The sequence below is a fragment of the Nuphar pumila genome, chromosome 3, assembly GCF_984573655.1.
Source record: "Nuphar pumila chromosome 3, dmNupPumi1.hap1.1, whole genome shotgun sequence".
Taxonomy (NCBI): Eukaryota; Viridiplantae; Streptophyta; class Magnoliopsida; order Nymphaeales; family Nymphaeaceae; genus Nuphar; species Nuphar pumila.
Genome location: NC_143251.1, coordinates 136,450,105 through 136,469,041, shown reverse-complemented (window position 1 = coordinate 136,469,041; position 18,937 = coordinate 136,450,105). Strand labels below are relative to the sequence as shown.

At 34.9% G+C, this 18,937-nt stretch overlaps 1 protein-coding gene across 3 annotated transcripts; it reads left to right on the top strand.

Moving 5' to 3' along the window:
- The first annotated feature begins 5,226 nt into the window (after nt 1-5,226).
- LOC149843986 (GEM-like protein 1) lies at nt 5,227-12,914 on the top strand. 3 transcript variants are annotated; one of them, XM_090000214.1, is made up of 4 exons: nt 5,227-5,601; nt 7,633-7,734; nt 10,559-10,833; nt 12,458-12,914. In XM_090000214.1, the coding sequence occupies exons 1-4, from the start codon at nt 5,307-5,309 to the stop codon at nt 12,626-12,628; spliced, it is 843 nt and encodes a 280-aa protein (XP_089856340.1). In that variant the 5' UTR covers nt 5,227-5,306; the 3' UTR covers nt 12,629-12,914. The 3 variants fall into 3 exon arrangements, with proteins under 3 accessions (XP_089856340.1, XP_089856341.1, XP_089856342.1); XM_090000215.1 differs by having other exon boundaries at nt 10,589-10,833; nt 12,458-12,904; XM_090000216.1 differs by having other exon boundaries at nt 12,508-12,642.
- Nucleotides 12,915-18,937: the final 6,023 nt, after the last annotated feature.

The window sequence follows — 18,937 nt, the reverse complement described above, 5'->3', positions numbered from 1 at the left end:
TACATTTTTCTACATATGATGTTTCGCCTATACATGACACACATACACCAGTTGTTCATACAAGTCACGAGCCAACGCAGGATGCAAGGTCTTCTCAGTCTGACACAAGAAGATTCATTCAAATAGTGTATATTGATAATCAACCGTAAGTATTTCATTTTCACTTATTACTTATAAATATTGTATGTTAATAGTTAATGTGTACCAATTCATGTGCAGCGCGAGGTTCGAGCCACAAGAAGTAATACGAGATATTAGAAATTCACTACTTCAACATCTACCAGGACCAGTCGTTTAATGAAAAGAGTACCCGAATGAGGTGTTGGACAGATTGTGGTCTTCATTCATGGTATACAATTGTTTCTTATAGTTAATGTGTTTCATATTTAATTTTTTGTTATAGTCATGTCTACTAACTTTCTGAAAATATTTGTAGGCTTTGAATCGTTTCGCGACTACGATGGAGGAACATGATGCAAGAAAGGTGTGGCAGAAGGTGATTGTCAATCGATTTGCAGACATGCTGCACAATATAAAGACTGCAGCAAAAAAATATCTGGCGGGATAAATGATCCACTGTAATGGAAGGGTCATGGACCTCCTACTATCAGGTCAGATGTTTGGGATGCAATGTGCGACAAGTGGGCAGAGCATGAATTTCGAAACCGCTCAGCGAAGGTTGCACAAAACTGAGCAAAAATGCTTGATGTCCATCTACACACAGGTGAATCTGGGACTTTTGGGCGCCACCTGAAGAAAATGGTAACTCATCAATATATATTGTCAATTTTATAAGTATTGTTGTAAACTTGTTAAATAATTCTTTTATCATTTAACTTCGCATGAAGCAGAAAAATGAGACATTGTGTCATACAAGAATGTGTTTATTGAAACACATAAACGTAAGACCACGGGAGAGTTTGTATCAGAGAAGGCGAGAACGACAATGATATGTATTTATTGTATTAATAATCATTGTAATATACAAGTTATCATAAACATTATAATTCTTAATTATTAATTCATACTGTAATCATTAATTTGTAGGAGTCATATGAGCAATAGATGGTAGAACGATATGGTGATGACTCTACTCAGCATCCACCTTTTGATCCTGCAACATGGGTGACTGCAACAGGTGAACCTAAAAAGGGTTGTGTGTTTGGGTTTGAGAGTAATATGAACACCTCACCAGTCGTTGCTTTCTCCAGTCATGGCTCATAGAGTTCTCCCATCAGCATCAGTTCCAAGCATCCGACTGACCCGCCTAATTCTTGGGATGGTGTACGCCAGCTCGTTAAGGACACAATGTGTGACTACTTATATGAAGCAATTTCTGACGTTGTCTGTAATGAGTTGAGCAATTTTTTCAGAACAGGGAAACTTCATCTGCATGTGACTCTTAGGTGTAAAAGTTTCATGTTATGTATTGTATGTCATTAGATTTCATATTACTTTGATTGCCTTAACTTAGGTGCATTGCATATAATTTATTTCAGTATATTTTGTTTATCAATACTAACCTTCATTTTCTCTTATAGGTTGTTGGCGCTAATCAACGTAGTGGAGCTAAAGGCGCAGATCGAGACAATGAAGAAGATGACACACAGAATCTTGGTGATGATTAAATCCATGTGTTGCATTTGTTGTACCTTCTTTTTGTTTAAAAAATTTAAATGTCCAATTGTAAATAATTAGACTTGCGAATTTTATAGTGGATCGATTAATTGTTTTAGTTTCCTTTTATATGTGTTTTGATGTGTACTTTGTATTTTATTCACAGGAAATACAAATTGTATTATGAGAAATTTTTTCTTGATATTTATGTTTTAAACATTTTTTTTATTTTTTTTTACTTTTTTGTGACGGATTAACTATGAAAATATCTGTCGCTATTTGGTACCACCATGCAATTCAGCGACGGATTAGGGACATATTTAATTCGTCGTTATTTACTAGTTGGTCAATGTTTTTACAACGGATCTGAGTTTGTCGCTATATTAGCGACGAATATTAATCCACCGCAAAACAAAAATCTTTGTATAGTAACGACAACTTTGCGACAGAACTTGTATAGTCTTACAGTCAAGTTTGGACTGACTATCAAAATTTCAGCACTCGATAGATAGGCATTTACAATTTTAAAATTGAACTATGTACACAATTGCATATTCAAGAGCATACATTCTATGCATTTACATGTTCATAAGCACACACTTATATGCATTTGCAAGTTCATAAGCACACATTTGTATGCTAAGCACACATTTGTATGCATTTGCAAATTCATAAGCACACACTTGTATGTATTTGTAAGTTCATAAGCACACATTAGATTCATAAGCACACACTTGCATGCATTTGCAGATTCATAAGCACACATTCATGTTTATAAGCATACCCCTATATGTATTTACTGATGCATACATATGCATTTGCATATTCATAAACACACTCTTGTGCATTCACACACATAGGCCTTGCAACATAGTGTTTAATCTTTTTAACGACCTGCGTAATTCTTATACTCACGCATAGTTGTTTGATCTTGCGGAAAAAAAGAGAAAAGATCGGCGTGAATTATGGTTTCACGAAAATTTTGATCAGATAATAAACTATGAATCTTTTTATCAGGCCGCATAGATTTTTCTTTCTGAAAAATGTGATCAGCATATCACGTATTTCTGATATGTTAGAATCTAGTCCACACACTGGACGACTGAAACACAGATTTGAGTTGTGTTCTCTTAGCTCACCGTGATTGCTAAATCACGTAATTGATCTTCAATTTGTTCTGCACTCCCGGTCTGCTGGAAACAGCATGAACACGTTGTGAAAAGATTAATTTTTTTTGAACCACAGATTAACGTCGATCTGCAGTCCTGTGCATAAAAGGAATTTATTCTTTGGTAAAAACAGACCCAGCATGTTTGACGGATTCGCCGTGGGTCCGAACGTTTTGATCTCCATCCGCCAGACGCTGTTTAAAATAATTTTCTTTATGTTGGAACTCGTTGCGTATTTCCAACCATCTAGCATGATTGATGCTGACCGATCCTCAGACCTATATAGCTCTAATGTTCGTTGCATTATTTAATTAGCATATTTTATTTGTTTTTAGCTTAATTAGTTAGGATGCATTGAGTTATCATTGTTCGAAGTTAGATTGTTTTAGTTTCATACTTAGTTAATTAGTTTATTTTCATGTTTTCCGTAATTAATTAGTTTATTTAATATTTTAGCATTAGTTAATTAGAATTGTTTTGATTAGATTTAGATTAATTAATTTAGATCAAATTTGTTTTAATGTTTCATGTCATTTATTAGTTAGAATATTGAATTTGTTAGTTTATTGCAATTTAGTGAGTTTGTTAGATTTAATTGAGTTTGTTTCTTGTTATAACTAACATTGATTTTTAGAAATAGTTTCTTACTTTTGTTTTGTGTTTTGCTTTTTTTTTTTTGTATTTTGCGTATTTTACCGGTAAGGCTTCTTGTGCAAAGGGACCTCCATTAATTCTGTCAGGAGAAAGGGACCCTTAAGCCTGAAGATTCAACCGTAGCATCCAAGCAAATAAGAGAGGTTAGATCGCAAGCAAAGAAGATCCTGTCGATTTTGCTTTTATTTGATTTTATTTTTTTGGGTCATAGGACCATTTATTTTAAGTTGAGTTGTAATAAGTCTTTTTTATTTTTTAGCCCTCCGTATAAAGTAACACATTTTATTTGCTCTTCATTTTAGGCGATAAAGATTGTTTTGTGTGAGGGTACAAAAGTTTTTTTAAACACATTTCTTGTGTTTGACTCGAACTTCGCCACTAGTGTTAAACGAAAATTGATTTCACGAAAAGTTGTATTAAATTTTTGGTGCCGTTATCGAGAAACGGTAATTTAAAATTTGAGAATCCACTTTATTGTTTTTTTCACGTTTATTTAAGATTGCTAATTTAATTTTATTTATTATTTAAGATTGTTTAATTTATTTTTTTTCTGATATTTAAGGCCCAAAATGGCGATGGGTAACACCATCCCAATCCATGGGTAGTCGGGAAATGACCGGTCTGTTGGCGGTCCATATCTATCCAAGAAGATTAATTAAAGAGGTCCAAAATAAAAAAAAAAAAAAGGTTAAAAGGTCACTGATAAAAAAGAAAAGAAAAAAACTAAAAAAAGTAGCCATTTCCCGACCACCTACTGGTCGGAAAATGGCCTGGACGTGTCCCCGGTGTGGGAGATGTCATCCCGGCCGGTGGGTGGCCGGGAAATGGACGTTCACTCAAAAAACATAGAAAAAAACGAAAAAAAAGAGGCCAACAGCCAGCCAAATTCCGACCATCCATCAGCCGAGAAATGGCCGGCTGTGCCTTAAAAGGTGAAAAAAATTGCTGTTTGCGTCCATTTCCGACAGGCGCCGGCCAGAAATGGCCGGACGATAGTGAGGTGGGGAAGTTGCAGCGAGAGGGTATCGAGCAGGAGAGTGAGGAGGGGGTGACGTTTTCTCTGACATTGAGCAGGGTGTCAATGCACGGAATCGACAAAACCCACCTCTCACCACGCGGGTGTCATACCAACACGTTGTTCCCAAACGTGGTACTGCATCGGCGATTCCGCAAAATGGCGCCCGTGAATTCCAAAACCGTTTTTCCAAACACAGCCTTGGTGACTATGTCTCGTATCCATGGTCAAAATTGTGTCCGTGTGATTTGCCATTACACCACCTAAAGTAATTGGGACCCAAACGGTTTGAACTGGGATCGGATGAGACCAATACCATATTTGACTGATGGAAAGATGGATAAGTGGATTCAATTTTTCAATTCAAATTTAGATGGTGAAAAAGCTGATACCAAATTAGCTTTTTTACTTGTAAGGATTCAGATATCCTTCAAATTCAGATAATTTTTTGAATTTGATTGCAAAAAAATCAAAACCATATCCTCATCTGATTATATCTTGGCTTACCAAATAAAATGCAAGTATCGAATATGATGGGACATCGACTAAAATCCGATTCAATGACATACGACGGGAGTTGTATAAAAAGAGCCCCATTTTAAGATTTTAAATAAAAACCAACCCCTGGAGGAGAATATTGCCTAGAAATGAGCCTAGTCTTGAAAAATTCAGGGCGACGATGATGACGTCGTCACTCGTTATAATAACTGATCAAAAATTCGTATAAAAAGGAGAGATCCTCTTCTTCTCCTTCGTTGTTGGTCATCGAATCTCAGGAAAAGCAGAGAGAAGCAATCACATTCTCCATTTCGGTCTCTTTCTCAGTTTTTCTATCGGGTCCTTTAGATCGGATGGCCCAGAATCGTCGCGAGGAGAAGGCGTCATCGTCGGATGGAGGTGGGAGGTTGGGGACGTGGGTGATGGGGGTGCCGGCCACACCGGTGGCGCACCCGGTGAACCAGCAGGCCGCCACTTGGGTCGCCGGAGAGGCCATGGATCCGGCGAAGGGCGGAGGAGGAGGAGGGTGGTACGCCAACTACTGCTACTCGGGGCAGCCGGCGTCGGGAAGCGTGCAGTACCAGCAGCAGGCGCCGAGCCACAACCCTTACGTGCCGTCCTCCCCCGTCCCCAACTCCACCGGCAAGAGTTCAGTCACCCATTCTCTCTATCTGTGTTTGTTTTTTCTTGTTGGGTATGGGAGGTCTGTGACTTTTTTGATAAAAGATTATGAAACCTCTCTCTCTATTTTTATTGTTGGGTGTTATGTGACTTGTCTGATAAAAGATCATGAAACCTCTCTTTCTCTTTTTGTTGTTGGGTGTGGGAGTTTGATGAACGATTATAAATTTATATATATGAAAATGGGTCCGTGCAAAACCAATTGGGTGCTAAACAGCGTGCTAAATGGGTTTTTCGGGCTTCTCCTGTGCTTTTTATGGGGTTCCAGCCCCATAAATGTGTTGGGCATGGTAGATTTACTAAAAATCCACACATGGATCATGTGTTTTCTATGAAAAAATAATGTTTGGAGCCTAAAAAATTTACAAAGATTTTGGACGGTTGATTTTTTTAACTTTATAAAAACCCACCAATGTGTTGGAATCAAACGCTTCAAGAGCTGATCCCTCTAAAATCAAGTACATAGATCACATCTTTACGGTCAGAATTTAAAAATAAAATGAGAAAAGCCCAAAAAACCTATTTAGCACGCTGTTTAGCACGGACTCATTATACATATAGCGAGAGAGATGGGTAAGTGCTTAATATTAATATGAAATATGCTTAATGATACGTGCTTAATGGGTTTTTATGATCATCTGATTATTTTTTTTTGCAGTTTAGACCCCATAAATGTGTTGGGCATGATCGATTTACCAAGAATTGACACTTGGATCATGTGTTTTGGATGAAAAAATGATATTTGGAGACTCAAAAATTTTTGGCCTTTGATTTTTCTAATCTTATAAAAACCCACCCATGTGTCCTAACACTTCAAGAGCTGATCCCTGTAAAATCAGGTAAATAGATCACATCTGTACTGTCTGAATTTAAAAATAAAATGAAAAACCCTAAAAAACCATTCAACGGGTATTATTAAGCATATTGAAGGCTGTCCAACCAAAGGAAGATCCAGAATCTACAATCAAGGATGTTAGGACGACTCCCTTTCTCCAATGTTAGAGCATCACATTAATTAGACCTCATATATTTATTCTTTATAATTTATTTAATAAGAAATATGCTTGAAGACTTTTAAGACATGCATGTTTCTCAAGACGCGAAAAATCAGGCTCACAATGCATTTAAAACTTTACAATACAAAAGTACTGTGGGCTGTTGATTTTTAGAGCTTTCAAAAACACATCTATAACATCCAAAATTCATAATACAAAACATATCACTCACTAAATGAATGATAAAAATCCAATATGTAAAGTCCTCGATCGTCGGAGAAGAAATGCCATTGATTATCATTGATAGTAGATTTTAGATCTTCCTTTTGTTGGACCACTCCCCTTCCACACACACACACACACACGCACACACACACACACACACACACACACACACACACACACACACACACACACACATATATATATATATATATATATATATATATATATATATATATATATATATAGTGAGAGAGGAAAAGTGGTAGCTGCCTACCACTTTTTTAGCCTACCACCAGCAAATAAGTGTTTCTGGGTTGTTTTTAGCAAATTTGACCCTGCAGATGTGTTCAGCATGGTTGATTTGCTAAGAAATGACTCTTGGATCATGTTTTTCCATAAGAAACATGATTTTTAAGCATTGAATATATTTATGAAAATTGTAGACCATTGAGTTTTAATCTTATAAAAACCTACATGTGTGTCGGAATCAGACGATCCAAGAGTCAATTACTATAAAATTAAGCATGGAGATCATATCTGTATGGTCATATTTAAAAAAAAAAAACTTTAAAAACCAAGTAAGCTAACGGTAGGCTAGAAAAGTGGTAGGCAGCTACCACCTACTCATATATATTATTTTTTTATTGTTGAATGTGGAGTTCTGAGATTTTTCTGATCAAAGTTTATGAAATCTCTCTCTCTCTCTCATGTTTCATTTTGCTCGGTGTGGGAACATTGAATCTGTGGAAAGAATGATGAATATTTGGTATTCTTTCAGGTCGGATGGATATGATCTCGAGCATGATGAATAAGTTGGGGAAGAAGATCGATGAGACTGCCAAGAAAGCTGAAGGATACGCTGGGAATGTGTGGCAACACCGTGAGCAATTCCTTATTATCGATAATTTACACTTGAAAGTATACGGTATCCATATTGAACTATGGTATATTCAAAGAGACAGCATTGACCATGTTCAAGATGAGTTAGATCACGTCACACCTAGTTGTGTCCTTGCAGTCCATGTTGAATCGTGTTATGTTTAGAAAAAGTTGTGTCGTTGAACTTAGGTTCTAGTTGATGAAATCTGCTCCACCAGAAGAAAGTGAACTCATGCCTTTTCCTGAACTCGAGCTATGAGCGTAGTGTTTGATAAACCAAACACAGATAAAACATTAGAATGATCAACTGCATGTTAAATTGATATTAAGATTTAGAAACTATCATGGATCAAATCTTTGAGTAGAATTCAATTTCTTGTTGTTTGCTTTTTCTTGAAATCATAACGCATCTGCAGTTGGCCTTATTGCTTGAATAGAACTATGGTAGAACAGTTTCTGATTTGGCTAAAAAAGAAAAGAAAGGAAAAAGATCTATCTATTCCTCTTCAGTCGAACTAACAATGAATAGATCAACCATCTAGTGTGCAAATTACGATCAAAACTTTGAAACCTGTGCAAAGAAAGTGATTCTTTGATTGAAATTGGTTTTAGATCTGGTCCTTGACTTACAATAACTTCTTATGGAGGTTTAATAACTCTTATGATGCTGAAGGGTAGTGACTAGATACTAAAAGAGTTTGTAAGGTTTTGAAGAAGGTATAAAACAAATCTTGGCTATATGGTTGGACTATGAACAGCTTTTTCTGAGAAACAAGGATTGCGCCAGTTTAATGGAAACAACCTTTTTTTTTTAAGAAACATCTTTCCAAAGACCTGATAAATTAAGAAAAACAAAATCTACCTTTTCATGCACACCCTGGCAACCAGCAATAAGCGATTCTGACAATGAAGGACATGTTTCTAAGGGATTGAGTTATATAATCTAGATCAAGGAGCTAGGAATTTGTGGCAACAAAGTTTAAATTGAGAAACTGTAATTTTGTATCAGCAAAGCACACTATAGACATGCAGCTGTTGACTTCTGACCTCAGTTTATCGTTTGTCCCTGCATTAAGGTTCAGTTGTGTTCAACTTTGCTTCGAAACACCAGTTAGATGTAAAGCATTCTTACCTCGATCTCATTAAGAATCCACCAACTTTTGTGGAAGGTACTAAATTTTTGTGGATAGAAAGTACAAATAAGAGTTACTGATGCTACATGAATTCCATACAGAGATAATTGGTAGGCATATTAACATAAGCCCTGTTAGTCCTGAAGGCCTCATCAGCATCATAGGATTAACCATGAATTATGTTGAAATGTAGAGAAGCTTAAAGCTTGACTTGTAGGTAACTATATGTATACTGGATGAAGGTTTGGATAGAAAAACTTTTTATAAGCAGTCAAAACTAGGACCATTCTATCACTTTTTTCTGGATATTAGTCAATACATTTTCTTCAACTGAACATGACAAATGCTTTCTTTATTGGGCCTCGAAAGAACGTGTAAATAGGTCATGGTCATACCCTCTTTGATACAGTTAAGGAGACATGAAGTTGAAGCGGTCTGGATGAAGAAAGGTTGTCTATGGTGGGAAGCATGTATATCGAGGCTTGGTTTAATAAAGTTTTTTCTTGTGATTTCGGAGGACTCAAGTTGATTACTTCTTCACTATGGTATAGACAGTTTGCTATCAGACTGTTATTACATAATGTTATGTAGTAATCTTGCCAGTTTTTATAAGAGTAAGCAGCAAATGATGACATATTCTTTCCTGCAACTTCCGTTGGCTGTATTAGAATTCTATTGTATGTATAAAAAATATTTCTTTCCTGGAAAGAGAGGTTGGAGGCCTACCAACGCTAGATAAAAGTGCACCCTTGGGGATTGTAGTTGTTTTAGATGAGCTGGGAGCCATGGAAGGAAAGTCCTAACATTTTATTTGTTGGGTTCTACTCAAGTATGCTTTAAGTTGTTGACTCAATTGCAATGCTAGAATAGGTATCTCTTGTTTGACTAAATAATGGTTAATTTATTGGTTTAGGACCAGGCAAGTCTTTGTGACATAGATAAGTCACTAAGGTGGTTGAATGTAAAAACCAAAAAGTTGGTGTCTTTTGTGAAAAGTGATATGTTGTCAGTTTTTTGTTGTTTGCTCTATTTCTTCTTTGTATCCTTAGTGAATTAATTTATTTTGTTTTCGTGAGACACTGCAATGCACTTGTGGCTATACTTGTAGTCATTTGCACATACTATTTGATTTTTCTTTTGGAAACAGTTAATTCTTTACCGTTAATGTGGTTGACTTGAGAATTTTGAGCTGAACTGTAAAATATCACCCTAAAGAGGAAAATCTTGCATTGCGAACAGAAGCCTGGTTTTGCATGTAACCATGACCTTTCTCAAATAAATTATGATCAAATGATGAGCAGAATCACAGGTATAACGAAATAAATCAAATAGGAAGGAACTGAAGACGGTTGCTCATTTAATCAAAGGAACAAGGAGTAAATTAAGTCTTGTGCTTGGCATTACAGTGAAAGTTTATTGGAATCTCTCTCCAATATAGTCCCTTCCCTGATCTTGGAGATTTTCATAAGAGTTGATGATTTTTTTGATAAATCATCACTTGGAGGTATATTTTATCTGGCTGAAGCATGTAACTACTATTACATTAATGCCTAAGGTTTTGCTGTTCTTTAGTATGGTTCAGCAATCTATTTTTTCTTTTCTGTATTGTATTGTGTTCTTTTTTCTTTTTCAGGTGATATTCTGTAGTTGTGATTTTCATTTGTAATTTCATGGTTGCTTATATGAGAACAGTGAAAATCAGTCCCAATCCCGCTGATGCAGCCATGGGAAGACTTGCTCAGGGAACAAAGGCTCTCATGGAAGGTGGACAGGACAAGATTTTCCGACGGACATTTGAAACCTTACCAGGAGAGCAGCTCCGAAAAGCATTTGCGTGTTTCTTATCAACTTCATCAGGTCCTGTCATAGGAACACTGTATTTATCTACAGCCAAGCTTGCCTTTTGTAGTGATAGTCCACTGTGTTATAGTCCACGCCCAGGGCAGCAGGAGTGGATTTACTACAAGGTATTCTCTTGCTCTGTTTGAATTAACTAGAAAATTGAGGTTTAAAAGGAATAGTGAATCTGTATTGAACTGAATGTTTTGTTCTAATTTTTTAATTGATTTATCGTCATTTGCTTCTCTAGAGCTGACAAAGATGAAAGCTTTTCTTGGCAAATACCGAGAGCTGGAATTTAGAATATCTATAGGATAATAGTGTCTTTCCCCATGTTAGATGGAGTTTTTTTTAAATAAATGATACCACCTTCTCATCTATCTGTTCAATTGGTTGATTTGTTGATCATGTAACCTGAGTAGAAATACCGGCAATTAGCTATGTTATTGGCTTGTGAAGTGCTTATCTGACCCACAGGCATGGGTGAGAAATCACTGGAGACTAAAAGAAGAAATTCTTTTTGATTTGTCAATCAAGATGCCAACCTTTGTCAAGTTGTGAGGAAGGGAAAGCCTCTCTGAGTGAGATGGCCATGTGGAGAAAAAAAAAACTTGTAATTGTCAAACTATGTCACATGGGTGCCCGTGCGGGGGTGCAGAAAAAAATAAATAAATATATATATATATATAAGGGGGGTTCAAAATTGAAACTTCTAAATAAAATCATTTAAAACTTCAAAATATGGGTTTAATTTACACGTTGGACTCTAGGAGACCTTTCCTACTCTCAATGAAAGCTTTTAATTTCCAAGAATCTAAATAAAATCATTTAAAACTTCAAAATATGGGTTTAATTTACACGTTGGACTTTAGGAGACCTTTCCTATTCTCAATGAAAGCTTTTAATTTCCAAGATAGATTTGAGGAAACCGTTTTCTATTATCAACACTTTCCAAAGCTGCCTTGTTGAGAAACTCGTTTTATGTTTTTGGTGGATGAGAGGAAGTTTTATTACTATTAAATGAGAGAGAGAGTTTAATGAGAATTTATTCACTTGAAAATAATGTTGTTCAATGCATTTTAAATGAATTTAAAGCAAGGGTCTCTTTTTTTTATTTTCCAAAGCAGATTTTTTAATCCAAAAAATGGATCAAAATAACCCTAGGTGCGTTGACCGCACCCAGGGTCGGGTTGACCGCACCGGGTGCCACTCCCGCGTCGCGTTGACGCGGGTGCGGCACCTGTCTTGGCGAATCCCAATGTCAAACCAGTAAATTCTGATATATCTGATCAATCACCTTATTCAATAATTTAGTGTAAATTTAATGTTGTGAAGCCTCTAGCTTGTTCTTCAGTGACCTGAAGAAGTTGAATTGATAAATGATTTTTTTTTTCTGAAGTGAATGAAACAGATTCATCCTCATCAACGAAATCAGGTGTGGTTGCATTCTCATTATGTAACCATTTATACTTTAACTCGAGATGTAAATTTAGTGTTGTGAAGCCCCTAACTTGTTCTTCAGTGACCTGAAGAAGTTGAATTGATAAATGATTTTTTTTTTCTCTGAAGTGAATGAATAGATTCATCCTCATCAATGAAATCAGGTGTTTGAGGGATTGCATTCTCATTATGGAACAATTTATACTTTAACTGAAAGATGTAAATTAATTTGCATTTTTCTTTCTAGTTTTGGTTGGAGGTCGATTTTGGCATCTGTTGGCTGATGTGAACCATTTTATACCTTACATTCAGGTAATTGTGCTTCTTGAACAGTTAGTTACAGTGACCCCTTCTTCAAACAGGTTGAATCCTACTGAAAAGTATATTCAAATCATTACAAGAGATGGCCATGAATTCTGGTTTATGGGGTTTGTTTCCTACGACAAGGCACTACAGCACCTCACTGAAGCGCTGCACTGTTAGGAGCTTTACACACTTGAAATTTGCAAACTAGGCCATCTTGCTTTTAGCATATGTATGTGGCATGGCTTCATCTTATATTGAGACAAATAACATCAATATATATATATATATATATATATATATATATATATATATTTTCAATTTTATTGTTTACAGTATGACAGAAAATACAGGAAGTGGATGGCCACTGTAATGGGCAAGGCCAAACTGCATGACTAGAACTGTTTTTAGTGTTGAGATGGTATCTATCAGAAACTTAATGCAGACAGCAAAACAATTTTATATTAAAGTTATTCTCTTTGGTTTACGTAATGCCAAAATTTCAATGTTCGAATACTCTTGATATGATATTCTAAAAGTGCCTTGAAAAAAGTTGTGTTTGGAACCTTTTCTAAATAAAGCAGTTCTTTTTTCTCAAGAAAGCAGTTTTCAAGGGCGTTCCGCTCTTTCCAACGATTTATGAATTCATAGAGGAATTGACGAGAACTACCCGTGACCTACTTTTTTTTTTTCGACAGAGAAAGCTGGGGTTAGGCAGACCCCTACCAGTGGTACAACCATATACCATTGGGATTCGAACGTGCAACGTCCCAGCACAAGGTGACGTGCACTAACGGCTCATGAGCCCCCGTTGGTACCTGACTTGCTTGAAGCTTTTGAACACACACTTTATGGGTGTTTGGATCAATTGCCTGCTGAAGTTCAAAGATACCCACAAAAGGGAATTTTTGCTTCCTAAATACGGGAGAAGCATACATCCTTTAATGAACGGATGCGCCAAATTTACATGCTTCTCTCTCTCTCTCTCTATATATATATATATATATAGAGAGAGAGAGAGAGAGAGAGAGAGAAACCCGTAACAGTGGATAACACATTTCGTGAACTGCTAATTGCTTGGGCGGAAAGCGCCCTTTAGCAGGGACCACCGCTAATTCCCTTAGATGAAGGTTCAGTGTTTCATCCGTACTGTTATGGGTTTTCTTATATATATATATATATATATATATATATATATATATATATATATATATATATATATATATATATATGTGGAGAGAGAGAGAGGTGATAGCTGCTAACTACTTTTCTAGATAACTGGCAGCTAACTGAGATTTTGAAGTTTTTTTTTTACTTTTTCCTTAAATCTGACAAAACGTGTTCTTAGGTAGGTGGGAAGCTTGCTTCGTCATGGGAAGCTGGATTCTCTCACGTTCTTCTATGCTTCTCATATACATGGTCTATTCATGCTATATACTTTTCTCACATTTCTTTTCATCTTTTTCATGTATTTTCTCTCACGCTTTCACTCACTTTTCATGTACTTTCTTTAAATTGGTAACCAACATTGTTAGATTTTAACAAAAAATGTAACTCTTTTTCAGAAAAATTATGAAATATAAGAATGATCAATTTTATTTTAGTTTTTATTTGTTTGATTCCATATTGTTTCATTTTTTATTCATATTTTGCTTTTAAATTGAAATTTCGCTTCTCGCTTCGTATAAATTTTAAAATGCCTCACTTTTTGCTTTCGCTTCCCGTACCGTTTTCCGCTTTTGCTTCCTAGTTTGGCAACCTTGGTTTTACGTGGTTGATTTTTTAAGTATCAACTTTAGAATAATCAGATTCCGATATGCAGCTAGATTTTTATAAGGTTTAAAAATCAACTGTCAAAGATTTTCATAAATATTCAAGTAAAAATCATGTTTTTTTAATGGAGAAAACATGATTCAAGTGTCGTTCCCTACTAAATTGATCATGCCGAATGTATTTCTATGATTAAATTTAAGGAAAACATGAAAAAAACCATTGAAACCTGGTTAGCTAGAAAATTAGTTAGCAGCTGCCACCTTCAATATAGGAGGGAATAGGAGCCTACCGCCAGTGAATGAAGGTGTTAGGGTATTCTTCAAAAATCTGACCCCACGGATGTGTTAGGTATGGCCGTTTTGCTAGAAAGGACACTTGGATCATGTTTTTGATGCAAAAACATGATTTTTTCAGCTTGAATATTTATAAAAATTATAAGCCACCAATTTTCAAACCTTATAAAAATCTATCCATGTGTTGAGTCTTTCAAGAGGAGAGAGACCTTGGAAGGTATGCCCCAACGTTTGGTGTTATTGGGATGCATCCTGCCCCTAACAGTCCGATCAAATGATACGATGGTTAATATGGATGTGATCGACATGGTTCAAGAAAAAATAAGTTTTTAATCTTATTTTTGCAATGTATAAAAAAAATCAGGGATGCCAAAAATCAACAATACACCCAAAATCTCATGACTTGAAACAGTAAGATTTTACTTCGAACATACACAATAGCACATCCATAATTTTTTACCCCTGTGCAGTTGGGGGCACACCAGGAAGATCTCTCTCTCTCTCTCTCTCTCTCTCTCTCTCTGAGAACTAGAAATCTGGGCATTTCCAACACTTTTTTTGGAAATCCAACCATGTGGATGTGTTTGGCATAGTGAATTTGCTTGGAATCAACCATTAGATAGTGTATTTTTGATGAAAAAATTGATTTTCGAATGTGCTAATATTTATAAAAATTATGAGACATTGATTTTAAAGCCTTAAAAAATCTAGTTTATGCGAGTTCTTATAAACCAAACTTGTAGATCACATCCCTATGGTTGGATTCAAGAGAAAATAAAAAAAAATCATGAAATTAATTCTCATATTTTAGTCTCTCTCTCTCTCTCTCTCTCTCTCTCTCTCTATATATATATATATATATATATATATATATATATATATATATATATATATATATATAATACATCCGTGCTAAATGGGCACAATGCTAAATGAAATATGCTATTAGATTTTTTGTGTTTTTTTCTAAATCATGACCGTACAAATGTGATCTATATGCTTGTTTTTATAGAAATCAGTTATTGGAGCATTTGATTCCCCTGAACAGACTACAATTTTTATAAATTTTTGAGACTAAATACCATTTTTCCCATCTAAAATGCATGATCCAAGGGTCAATTTCTAGTCAATCAATCATGTTGAACACATCTATGGGGTTGAAATTGTGAAAAAAACATGAAAAATCTAATAACACCGGTGTCTCTCTCTCTCTCTCTCTCTCTCTCTCTCTCTCTCTCTCTCTCTCTCTCTCTCTATATATATATATATATATATATATATATATATATATATATATATATATATATAAGAAAATGAAAACTTGCAATATGGGCATGGTGCTAAATGGAACATGCTAATGGATTTTCAATATTTTTTCAAAATTTTGACCCTTAATATGTGATCTATCTGCCTGTTTTTATATGAATTATTTCTTTGGGCATTTGATTCTGATGCATGGATATGTTTTTATAAGGTTTCAAAAAACAATAGCCTACAATTTTCATAAATATTTAAGGCTCTAAATACCATTTTTTTATCCAAAATACATGATCCAAGTGTTGACTTCTAGTAAATCAATCATCCTGAACACATCTATAAGGTTTGCTACCCTATGGGATAAGGAACCTCACAGTGAAAAATGTTATATTTCTATTTTTATCATTTTTTTTGCACATTTGAACCTTCAATGTGATTTACCTATCAAGTTGAGTAGAAACTGATATTTGAATCATGTTCTTCAGATTTTACATGGGTTGAAAAATCAACATGGCTTACAATGTACCTAATTTTCAAACCTCAAAAAACACATTCTATGTCAAAAAACTATGATGGAAGAGTCTGCTATTTCGACCATGAAGAATACATCCATGAGGTTAGATTTGGTGAAAACAGCCACCCCCTATGAATTCCAAGTAGGGGGTTCCTTACCCATGAGGGTAGCAAATGCTATCCCAAATACATATATATATATATATATATATATATATATATGTGAGTAATGGGTAGGTGCTTGATGATTTTTTCGGCTTTTCTGGTGCTTTTTACGTGGTTCCTGCCTTATAAATGTGTTGGGCATGATCGATTTACTAAGATTCCACCCCTGGATTATGTGTTTTCGAAGAAAAAATATGTTTGGAGCCTTGAAAATTTACAAAGATTTTGGACCCTTGATTTTATGAACCTTATAAAAACCCATCCAATAATTCAATAGCTGATCCCTATAAAGTACATGGATCACATCTATATGGTCAGAATTTAAAAATAAAATGAAAAAAGGCTGAAAAGCCCATTAAGAACGTTCATCAAGCACCTAACATGTGTTCTACATGCTTTTTTATAGGAATCAACTCTTGAATCATCTCATTCTTTATAAGGTTTAAAAATTGATGGGTTAACATTTTCATAAATATTCAAGGCCAAATCATATTTTTTATAAAAAAAACATGATCCAAGTGCCATTCCCTAGTAATTTGGCCATGTTGAACACATTTGTATGGTCAGGTTTAAGAAAAACTTAAAAAACCCTTCAAAAACCAGACTAGTTAAAGCAGTTAGCGAGAAAAGTGGTTAGCAACTACAACCTTCTCTCTCTCAATATATATATATATATATATATACATGACAAATGGGTTTTTTCAAATTTGTGGTGGTTTTTTTGTTATTCTGACACCATAGATGTGTTTGGCATGGTATTTACTAGGGATCAATACTCTGATCATGTGTTTTTTATAAAAAAAATGATATTTGGAGCCTAAAAAAATTTACACAGATTTTGGACCGTTGATATTTTGAACCATATAAAAACTCACTCATGTTTCAGAATAGAATGCTCCAAAACATGATCCTTATAAAATAAAATTCATAAATCACATCCGCATGGCCAGAATTTAAAAAAAAAAAAACTCCAAAAACCCATTGAACATGTTTACATATTTCTATCTTTATATATATAGAGAGAAGGTGGTAGCCATGCTAACTGAGCTTTTGAAGTGTTTTTTCATTTTTTTACTTAAATAAGGTTTAAAAAAATCAGCAGTCTAAGATTTTTTTGAATATTCAAAGCTTAAAAAATAATTTTTCTCATAAGAAACAATATGATTCAAGTGTTGTTTCATAGTAAATTGATCGAATCAGACACATCTGTATGGTTGGATTTAAGTAATACATGGGAAAATCCTTTAAAAGCCTGGTTAGCACAGTGGTTAGTAGTTAGCAACTACCGCCTCATATATATATATATATATATTGAAAAAGGGTATCATCGGATCCCCTTTCGTTGGCCAGAAGTCCGGCGTGCGGTGCAATGTTATGCATCATTTTTTTTTTACTTTTAGTGGTTTTGAACCATCGCTTAGCAGCGGTCAAGACTGCCGCTAAAAGTAACATTTTTTGCAAAAAAAATTGTGCAGCTGATCACGCATGATCAGTGGTGCAAAACAATCCAATTTAGCGTCAGATTTTTTTGGTGTATGATGATACACCCAACTCATATATATAATCCTAGAATATGAGAACTAAAAATTTGAGAACTAATGTGTGAACAGTAATTTTCATGATTTTTTTGTTTTAAATATAAAACTAAAATATAAAGAGGAGGATTTTGCTAAAAAGGGGCAATATAAATTTTTAATAAAAAATTCAAAACTTGAGGCCCCCTGGATCTGCCCTTAACTGTACGGATGTGATCTACATGTTTGGTTTTTATAAGAACTTGTTCTTGAATCATCCGATTTTAATGCATAAACGAGATTTTTTAAGGCTTCAAAATCAATTGCTCATAATCTTCATAAATATTCAAGCATTCAAAAATCACATTTTATAAAAAATACATGATCCAATGGTTGATTCCTAACAAATTCATCCTGCCCAGCACATCCACATGGTTGGATTTGCAAAAAAAGTGTTGAAAATGCCCATATTTCTAGTTCTCGTATTCTAATTCTCATATTCTCTCTCTCTCTCTCTCTCTCTCTCTCTCTCTCTCTCTCTCTCTCTATATATATATATATATATATATATATATATATATATATATATATTCTACCTTTGTGGGTTTCAACTTCTTAATTGAAACTCAGGAGAAAGTTGTTTTGACTCACTGTCGACATGGATGTATTCTGCATGGCCAGAATAGTAAGAATGGACTCTTGGATCATATTTTTTCAATGCAAAAATGCTACTTTTTTGGGGGCAAAAATTTAATACATTATAGGCCATTGATTTGTCAACCCCCCATGAAATCCGACATGCACATTGGAAATACATGATTTGGAAAAAATAAAATAAATAAAAATATATAGATTTGATTAAGGGATGTTTGGAGCATACACGCACGCGCACACACACACACACACACACACACGTATAAGCATTCTAGTAGCTTTCTCTAAAAGCAAAGCAATTGAAACAGGGCGACGAAGAA